This window comes from Solea solea, chromosome 17, assembly GCF_958295425.1.
Source record: "Solea solea chromosome 17, fSolSol10.1, whole genome shotgun sequence".
Taxonomy (NCBI): Eukaryota; Metazoa; Chordata; class Actinopteri; order Pleuronectiformes; family Soleidae; genus Solea; species Solea solea.
In genome coordinates, this window is record NC_081150.1 from 15,131,001 (window position 1) to 15,142,094 (window position 11,094).

Consider the following 11,094-nt stretch of genomic DNA (forward strand, 5'->3'; position numbering starts at 1 on the left):
ACTGTAGCCACACATCAGCACGCGTCCATGCTTGCAAACCCAAATGTTCACACACACACACACACAACGCAGGACAGCAGAGGACAAACATGTGTATAATGTAAGATAAAGTGATCGCCCCTTTAACACCGAACGTATCGCTGAGGACACGTTTGCACAAGCACACTTTGCATCACCGTAGTTACGCAACAGTTTGTGCGATCGGGAAAAACTACAACGGTTTCTGAAAGCTGAGAAGTTGCACGTCAAAACATGGTGGTTATTACGGTAATTTCACCTTGCGCTGTTTCAGGTAGCTGGAGAATCAGGGACTTTGTTACCAGAGAGGAGAGAGTGGGAAGACGTTTTTGCACATTGAGTGACAAAGAAACATTAAGATACTCAAAAAATGACGTTTTGTACTGTTCACATTTCAATTTTAACATTGTTCGTGTACAAATGCAGTGTTTTTCTAAATAAACTTTGTTAAATCATTATTTTAACATGCAGTAAATTTGCCAGAACTGCCAGATATTGGAAGTTATTTTGAAAAAAATGGGCAAAAGCACTTTACACTTTAGTTACGGGGTACTCTCTGGTCCTTTTATGGTTAAAAAACAAACAAACAACATAGTTGTTAATAAGACAGTTGTGCTGATAGATTTACCAAATGGCTACAAGCAGCACTTTCAAAAACATGATGCTCCAACGACGTGGAAGACATCAGCAACCCTCACCTCATGTCCTTTTCCTAAAAATATTCCTAGTGATTTTAACTAATCCCTACTAATACAAGCTCCTACCAATTCTACAGAGAGAGAGTCACAGTGTTCTTGTTACTTAACACAGGAATAGAAAGACCAATCTAAAAAAATGGTTGTTTTACATGTCCAATTAGACATGTAAGTTTCTGAGCTCCACCCACACAAAATCCCTGAATTTCTCTCAGTGGTAACAATCCCTGCAGATCGAGAAAAAAGGGGGGAGAGAGACAGACAGACAGACAGACAGACAGACAGACAGACAGACAGGGAGAAGAAAATAGGGAAAGATGCAGAGGGGAGAAAAAAAAAAAGTGTGTGCTGTCTGTCACAGAGTGGAGCTTCCCCGAGCTCCTCATTGGAAGCTCAGTGCTGAGAGTGTGTCCACATCTCTTTGAGGAAGGGCTGAAGGGTTAACCCACACGTTCTTAGCAGCCAGCATCAATGGGGCTTTCTGTGGGGTGTGAATCAAGCCTCACATCCAAGAGCTTCTGTGGCTCATGCATGGAGCACTGCCGTGTAATAATACCGCAGGGTCCCACACATACACACCGGCTTTATACAGATTAAAAGCCAGTGAATGAGAGAGAGTGAGCGAGAGAGAGAGAGAGAGAGTTATGCAGGGCTCTCTCTCTCTCTCTCCGGGGGTTGCTAGCCTCTATTTCTCTCTCAGTGTATGATCATGGGAGGTATGCATACAGTAGCTATATTTGGGGGCTAGTGGGATTTGCTAAGCTGTGTTTTCCAGCCAGAGCTCAGTATTAGTGCACACAAAGGCAAAAATAAATAAATAGAGAGTCACACACGTGACACACGACGCACATGTAAAAAAGGCTCACACAAAGCACTTCAAAGTGACCATCGGAAGGGGAAAGGAAGGTGATTTAAAGCCACAGTGTGTAACTTTTAAATATGAATGAGCGTCCTTTGCAGATTCGGATACGGATTAAGCCACGACTCTCTGAGTTTATCAATGAAGCAGTGATTTGGTGTCGCGTCACCTGGAATTTCGCCAGACTTTCCTTTTGCGTCACAACCGATAGAGGCAAAGCGGATGCACAGTTTCACAGTACAAGAACATGAAAATGGCTACAAACTACTTGAGTTTGACTGAAAATGCCAAGAATATCCCATGAAATATGGCTAAAAAAAAAACCTGGATATTGGGCAGTTTGATGGGATAAAGCCTTATTGCAACCAGGTGTTGGAGAGGAGGCGTAACAAACGTCTATTATGGTGCGTTCCCATCATGGTATGGTTCATTTTTTTACATTACGGTAGAGTTTGGAATGGTAAACCCCTGGGTGAGGCTTGTGCTTTGACTGAAATCAGTACCTTTACTTGGTATGTGGGGTGTGGGGTGTGGCCCGAGGGCCGTGTAGCGTGACAACAACAAACGGCGACAACTTTGAGGGGACACGAGCACAACTTTTGCAGGCGTTTGCCTTGACTTCCGTGGGACATTTACACTGAATGCAAGGGAGTGATTGCGCCCAATCGGCTGACTGTGGAACGGTTGGAGCTGGTTATTTTGGCACTATTCCTAATGGAAACGCAAATAAATACCAAACCGCAACTTCCCCTCGGTGGAAATGTGGATTTATTTAGAGAGAATGGTTCAAAGAACCAGATTGGGTTGACATCATAGAAAGGCCACAGTAACTCAAATAGCCACTGGTTACAACTAAGGTACATCTCTGATCGCACAAGACATCAAACCTTGAAGGAGGCCACACAGGACACTTCATGAGGTACATTTCAGCGATATGTATTGTAATGTACACAGTTACACAGTCAGCACACAAGTCTAGAGTTTCCTAAGAAACTGCAGACTTTTTAGGCAATTCACAACCCTGTGATGTGTTCATATGAATTATGAATATTCAATCATAAAGTAGTGCTAGCATCGCTATAAGAAATTAAATAGAAATGTCTGAAAGTATGAATGGTCCTGTGACCGTCATACTTCAATTTGTGACAATATTTCTGCGTATACACAAAATATGCATCAAGTGATATTTTGCACGCATATTTAGCCAAAGTGAGTGAGTGAGTGAGTGAGTGTGTAGCTGAGTGCCCAGAGCCTGAGGCAAACCCAGGGAGAGCGACTCAGGACAATTAAAACTAAACAGGAAGAAACACTGACAGCAGGAAACTGGACAACGAGCACTCATGCATCAAAACACACTCAACACACACAACTGTCATCGACACGCGGGGAAAAAAAGGAAAAAATGACAGAAAAAACAAACACAAAACACACGTCACAATAGACCGAGCACAGTGGGAGAAGTCTTCAGTCTCCTACAAATTCATTCTGACTATCTGAAACTTCATTCAAGACATCTAAAAAATTTAGATGTCTTCAAATGAGGATAATTAAAGATATCTTGGATTATCTTGAAATTATGACATAATGACACAGTAGACATCTAAAACTGCAACCAAATTCTTAGGTAAATACAATCATTATCAGTGATACATCCATATTTTAAGAATGACTAGTATGTCACAAAAAACTGAAATTCAGCTACACTTGTCCATCACATTACAAAAGCTTATTTGTAACTCAGCATCACTATGTGACAAACTGACTTTGCTAGCAAGCCAAGCTAATGTGCTTTTTAGCCAAATCAATGTTATATATACGTTACAGCAGTCAGTCTGTTTTTTACATACATGTCAAAAGTCAGATTTCAGTCTTATTGTAGGAGGCAAAGTTTTCCAACAAGTAGTCCGGCTGCCTGTCTTAGTCGGACTACGCCATTAGCTCGATTAAACTAGCTAAAATGGTGTATTTTAAAGTGAAAAAGGAGCAATTCAAGAATATTTCTCGATCGATACAGAGGTTCAGATATAGAAAACATTACTAATCTCCAAAGGGCAATTAAGTTTCTTAAGTCCAATGACTACATAAACACATTCTTTCAAGCTAAATCTTGAGCGCCAGAGGAAACTGGAAACGTGGGTCAAGGCGACAAAAGTGTAAAGTTCAAACAATCGATAATGTATCACGCCATGAAATATTGCAGTATTTTGGTGTATTGATATTTTCTTACCCCTCTTTTATTCACACATTCCACAAAATACACACGCTAACTGACATACCTACACACACACACGGTCAAATGTGGACACACCAGCCTCACCCCTCCTGCTCTGTGTGTCCAGGGTCGAAACCGTGCCGTCCCCTGGGCTCTGTCACCTGTCCAGAGGGACGTGAGGGCTAAGTGATGGAGGAGGGTCTCATCTGCTCCACACTGACTAAATGCAAGAGTGGACAAGTGACCTCTGACCCTGGCAGGGAGGGAGATTGAGCACTGCTTCAGAGTCCATTAGCATTCCGCTCACACAGGCGTCCACACCACAGCAGTCGAATAGCTCAGGACTGAGGTGTAGCGACAAGGTTCTGCGATGTAAGAAACCTCACTATTTGGAACTTTTGCTTCCCGGTGGCAGCACAGCAGGGGAGATTTGGCCGTCAAAATGCATCATCTCACAAATATTTCCCGCACTAATGAGGGGAATCTCACAGCGTTCCTTAGAGCTGTGAGCAATTCTGCCGTTAATAGATTTCTAAAAGTCTAAAGGTCAGGTAAAACATGGCTACTTCATGCCATGTCGCATGTTTTCCCCTCCCTGTGTTTTCCCACTTCTCTGATGAACAGTTTCCCTGACAGCGTGAGGCCTCCAAATTCCATGTGCACACACGCACACAGATGCATCAAAAAGACGAATAAGCCTGTCAGTTGTGTCCTCGTGTGTCTCAACATCGGCGTACGTACGCGTGAATTGTCAACACTGCAAAGTGAGATCAAACTGGCAATCTGTCACTTCACTGGGATACAGTTTGGGCATACTACGTAGAGAAATGAACTCTGACGTGACGTGTAAAGGGTTAAAAACAGGCACTGAAATACTCTGATTTACATGATTTTAAGTAAAAAATACCTTGCGTAAACAAAAACCAATAAGCACGATGTTTATTTGCCCATCAAACATCAAATTAAGGCTCAACCGTTAATCATTTTCAAATCAAAGTCTTGATTTGAAACAACGCAATTAGCAAAAATGAATCATCGAGCTTTGCAAATTAAACACATCCGTACACACACACACAGCTGTCAAACTTAAAATTTAAATATTAAAAGTTTAAATATTAGTGGTGGGTCAAAATATCGATTTGGTCCCTAAACAGTCCCTGACGGTTTCACTTGCAGGACAACTTAGGGCGGAAGTTACCTGGCTGAAGAAGAGGGAGTTTACATAATGGGATAATGGTGGAGAAAGCTACGTTAAGAGATGCTCCATCTACGTTCAATACATAGACTTTATGTACTTTGTTCTCTCTGTTGTGAATAAATAGAGAAATCCTTAGTCAGATATTGTGATGTAACGCTATACGATTGTCTTGCGATACACTGATTATCACAGAATGGTTATTATCGGTATCGTGGACCGTGTATCGTATTATGAGGTACCCTGTGATTCCCGCCCCTATTATAATATATACAGTGCAATATGCAGCAGGTAATAATATGATGGTAGTATTTTCCCCAGAAGCTTGACTTTAAAATGTCTTGTCAATTATTTGTCAGTATATTAGTCATAATTAGGTCTTTTATTCAAATTTTCCATTAAATCTCACAATCTTAACTATCTTTCAATCTGCTGATTATTTTCTTTGCGCCACAAATGGTTAAAAACGTCCACCGGTGTCCACTCTCTGAACTTCAGAAAGACAGTGTCCTCAAATGTCCCGTTTACAGCAGAGCACTTACAAGCGGGAACATATGCACATTTAAAAAGGCCCGAGATTGATTTTTATTATTAAAAGAGTTGGTAAGAGATTAATCGCTGATTGACTGCTGGAGCCGAACCAAACTCCACATCACACGGCGATGTCAACGCCGAAGCTGGGGCGACAGAAAGGCAGAAGTGACATGGGTTTTCTCCCTCTGTCTACATATCCCTGGGTGTTTCTATCTGATGCAGTATTTATGGCGGTAGGGTCAGTACCGCACTGATTTGTGAGTGATGCTGGATTTCAGCACCATGGACAGCACCACCCCCCCTTCTCTCCTCTCCTCTCTGGTGTGATGCTGATGATGAGGAAGAGGAGGAAGCATAAAGGAAACGACGGGTGGTTGTGCTGCTGCTGCTGCTGCTGCTGCTGCTGGTGTTGTTGGTGGTGGAGGGGGTTTCCCTGGCAGATTTCAGGAGAGGGTCTTTCTTACACAGTCATTCCTACACCGCTACACATCGCCTTTACCACCTCCTCCGTGGTGGATTTACACATGATGGAGGAATACCACTCTGTGTGTGTGTGTGTGTGATCACGGCTTTCATGAAATATTGATCGACCCAGCCTCGCACAGGATGGACAGACAGAGAGGAGAGGGAGGGGGTGAGGAAAGGAGGATGAGGAAGAAGGGGGGGGGGATCCTCATCTGGACATGCATCCACCCCACTACCAACACCATCATCATCATCATCATCTTCATGGGAAAAAAAGCCTGTTTCTTGCACTTTTCTATCACGATGACAGACAACCGCTGGATTCGCCACGCGTGATGGCTGATACATGACAAAGCACTCAGCTACACACACACACACACACAGGTGTGTAAAAAAAAAAAGCCCACACACATATGTATTTAAACACAAGGCCAACAGGAAGGACATCATCACATGCAAAGGGCACACAATCCTGAGACGCATGCAGTCACCGCGTTGCGAGGAATGTCATGACAGCAGGCTTCACGCGTGTGTTTGAGCCCAACATACACCCCCCCTCCCTCTTCCTTCCCCCTTACACACACACACACACACACAAAGCCTGAGCCTCAACCGTTAACATGTGTCATGACAGCTCCACTGTCATTCACAAAATCCAAAACCTCTGCAACACATTTTCACTGATTTTTCCTCTCCCCCCAACATCACATCACATCACATCACATCCCATCCCATCACCCCTGTGCTCTGGATACAGGCCGAGGATGCGCTTATCATCTCCAGCACCAAGCACCAACATCATCCACCTTCAGCAACTGTCGTGAGCGACACTTCAGAGAAGCAGGGAGAGAGAGGAGAGGAGAGGAACAGAAAAAAGCCTGCTGTGGTCAGCTGGCTGTCAATAATTTAATCTGGAGCCCGAGCATCTTTAGCAGCAACACACGATCAGCTGTCATTTTCAGCTGTGACAGATCACGCAGATATAAGGACATGAATTATTCAATACACATAAACTGAGCTCTTCTCCTCTTTTTTCCTCTCCTTCTTCTTCTTCTTCTTCAGACTCGACAAGGAAACTAGGCTACATGAAGAGGACACACACACACACTGATGCAGAGGCAGAGCCCACATCCACAGCTGTAAGCGTTTATAAGCATGTACATTAATGAATACCGGTATGACAGGAGGAAGAGGAGGCGGAGGAGGAGGAGGAGGAGGGAGGCTTTAAATCAGCAAGAGGCTGCAAAAAAACCGGAGAGAGACCGAGGGATGCTGCTGCTGCTGATGCCGCCGCCGCCGACACGCAAAATCCAGCCGACATGTATGAAGAAGATCCGTGCGCACAGCCGGCGCAAATTAATCCATGGGAAACGTGCGCGAAAGCAGCGGGAAATGATGCGGAATTTTTCTGCCTTTACCTGTCAAGACTCCGACCCGGATTTGGTGATCGTGGTTCGTTAAAATCATCCCGTCTGACGCCATGTTCAGCAGCGCTGTCGCCCGCACCGAGAACTCACGGCAGGGCCCAGAGCCGAGCGCATCGAACTTAGAGGGAGAGGGAGGGGAGGGGAGGAGGAGGAGGAGGAGGAGGAGGAGGAAGAGATGGAGGAGGGCTGCTATACAGGGGGGAGAGAAAAAATTAAAACAGCCCAGACAAGATGAGTAGAAAACCGAGTGATCACCTACGGATGAGAGGGTTAGGTTAGGATGCGGGGGCCGTTTAAAATCTCACACACACACACATAGAGAATCAGCTGTCCGCCTGCCATTGAAGAGTCAACATGTTCATGTTCACACCGGTTATACACAAACAAAGGTGTGAAAGAGCGTGTAAACACATACAACACACATTAGAAACATGAATAAAAGAAATAAAAAATATACACATGTATACACTGCAGTATTTACACATACTGCACACAGTATATCTGTGTATGAACAGTATTGTAATGCAATGTAACAAAGTACAAACACTTTGTTATTGTACGTAAGTACAAGATTCATGTATCACTACTTTACATTGTTATTTAAATTTCAAACTACATTTCCTCTGACTATCTTTGTTACTACCAACTAGAATCAGAAGAAGAAGAGTTGGTATTATGGTCTGTTTTTCTAGTCTTGATGAGCTGCTTTACACTACAGTCGGCCATTTGCACATCTTTCATACCTATTCACACGCTGCAACATGGGGTTAAGTGTCTTGCTCAAGGACACATATGGCCCAGCAGAGCCGGGAATTGAACCCACAGCCTTCCAGTTGAAAGACAACCCAACCATTGCCCAATTCTAACGCCTCAGCTTTTTAATACTTTTACTTCTAAAACTAAAAGTACATTTTATATCAGAAAATTACTTTTGATACTTAAGTACAGTAAATGTCATATACTTTAAGACTTTTACTTAAGTAATATTATAAAAAAAAACTTCTACCAAAGCTTTTTTTGGTAAGATACTTTTACTCAAGTATTTTATACAAGACAGTGTATGACACAGCTTGTATGGTCCCAAGCCTGATTTTACCCACAGTTCACAGTTGGGCAGAGAGTTGGGCACAGTCGACATGGCCGGTTGGCACGGAAAGCCGTTAGCGTGCGTGGGGTAAAGACTCAAATTGGCACGTGCGTGAGGGTAAAAGACTCGACCCGACATTAGTTGCAGTCAATCAAACATGGATTGACTGGATGCAGTAATGTGTACTGATGCACCAACTGCAAACACATGCTGCCAAACAGCCAATAAAAAGAGTAGGTGGGACACAGGGTTAGAAGACGAAGAAACAGGGTTAGAAGCTCAAGACAGAAAATAAGCTACCAAAGAAACGTTGACATAGTTCGCTTTCACACCTAATAGTCCGCTCGACTCAGTTCAATTGGGGGTTGCAACGTTCACCGGTCCAGAGTTTGCTTTCACACCAAACGTTTTGAATAATGTATTCCCCTCCTCGCCTGAGGTGGCGCTGCATCCAGAATTACTGAAGGAGAAGACAAGACAAACATTTAACAAGCAAACTTGCTAATCTATTGGTTGATGCAGGGCAACCGCTGTTTCCGCCACTTAAGAGCTAAACATGGAGCTGAAACGGTTGACATTTACGACCAAACAGCGATTGGGGGGCGTGAGCAGAACCCTGTAATAACCAATGAGAGCGAGTTGACCGCAACATGGATGTTGCGTACTGTTATTTAGAACTTGCACAAGTACAGTACAAGATTGCGTCTTCTCAGCCATGACTTTATTTTTGACAGGGTTCTTTTTTTTTTTGTACGTTTCTCAGCACAAAACATCGCACACACAACAGCTATCAACTCCATGTCTGTTGATTAAAAGCCAAGTGTGTGTGGTTCTGCGTGTGGATCGTCTACTCTGTGCTTTCTCAGGATTAAAACATTGGAAATCCGCACAAAATTCACGTCAGATAGGGTGTTGTAGTAGATGGTGGGGGCAGGTTTTATATAGAAATACATTTTTCCATCTTAGAAAAAAGTGATGTAAATGGTTTTAATCAAAGTAATTATTGTCATTTTTTTTTGAATGCAGAAACATTATACGCACGTTATATCTTCGTCACATAGTCTGACCTGTAAAAAATGCAACTACATCCCCGAGCAAAAAACAACAACAAAACAACCTCTCCACTGCTATTTATAGAGCAACTGTACGCTTCTATGGTGTATAATTTCTCTTGTTTATTCTTGTGGAAAAAAAAACACACCCATCCTCCAGCTTCTGTTGGGAATCTATCAATATACATAATTCACCGACACACACACACACACACACACACACACACGTGCCTGAGTGCTGCAGGAGCAGTGGCAAGAAATGGGGCAACTCTTCCAGCTTGACTGGCTCATCTCGATAGCTGCGTCGTGTCTGTGTCCAGTGACCTGACCAATAGAGGTGACACAGTTTTTACACTTTATATAGCAGCCAATTCCCTCTGCCATTGTCTTCCAATTAGCAACAGGAGGTTCGTGTGTGCCAAGGACATAAAAAGAGCCCCTCCAGCCTTATCTGAAGTCTCAACTCTCTCCGACTTTTGACTCTTATTTTGCTTCTGCAAAACCCGGCACAGCCAATTTATAGTACGGCACAGAGTGCTACACTCGCTGAAACATAAGGAGGTGGACAGTGGTTGATATTTTCACACATTTCTGAGTTAAAAATGCATGGACCTGATTTTCATAATCTACTTGTAAATGTAATCTGTTTTCTTTTTTCCGTCTTTCGCTTGTGTTTTAACTGTGTAAATCTGTGGAACTGTGCTGAGTGTTTTGTACTTGCTGCTGCCTATCTTGGCCGGGACTCCCTTTGAAAAAGAGGTTCTTAATCTCAATGGGATTTTCCCGGTTAAATATAGAGCAAAATAAAATAAAAAAAGTATGTATGGTTGCACTTATTTCAGCCTGAAATACAAACCAAAAAACGCCAGGACGCAACATACAAGATGTGTCACCAGCCACAAGAGTTCCCTGGAAAAGGGGAGGAGTGAGCGGAGGAGGCCTCCTGTTCATTGCAATTTTGCAGAACCACCATTAGATGTCACACATTAAGATTTACAACTGCTACTCAGTCATGCTTGGAAATGAACTTGGAAATGGTGATTCGAAGCGATCTTATCGTCTCGTGAACTACTGATCCAGCCTTGTCATCGTCTACCGATAAGTCTACAACGCGTGAAGACGTTGGCAACCGGGGACAGCGTCAACGTCTGCCCGCCTGTCAGTGATGGATCGCGTCCAATTCTAAACCGGCCTGTGAATGTGAGAACCAGCAGGGACACACACACACGCACACGCACGCACGCGTAACCATGGTCCACAGCTGGCAAGCTTTCCTGGAAGGCTGGAATTCCCTTGTTGGTGAAAAGAGAGCGTAAGCGAGCGAGTGAGTGAGTGAGATGTATGGAGAGAAGGAGGGCGGTGTGCCATCAGGCTGAAGGCTCTGAAGACCCCATCTGGCGTGTGGAGGTTTGTGTTTATGTAGTGTGCGACCATGTCTGCTTGTGCAAAAGTGCGTATTATAATGACGGTGTAATTACCTCGCCGTCGCTCGAGCTGCCTGCTGTTCATGGATAGGTGACAAGGAGGCCGGGGCCATCGCTCTCTCCTTC

At 43.7% G+C, this 11,094-nt stretch overlaps 1 protein-coding gene across 1 annotated transcript in view; it reads right to left on the bottom strand.

The window, feature by feature from the left end:
- Positions 1–7,528, bottom strand: part of gphnb (gephyrin b) — an 88,034-nt gene extending 80,506 nt beyond the window's left edge. Inside the window, exon 1 of the mRNA XM_058614173.1 lies at positions 7,397–7,528. Coding sequence (XP_058470156.1) covers positions 7,397–7,460 — 64 coding nt within the window. The 5' untranslated portion in view covers positions 7,461–7,528. The remainder of the gene's footprint in view (positions 1–7,396) is intronic.
- Between the last annotated feature and the right edge of the window lie 3,566 nt (positions 7,529–11,094).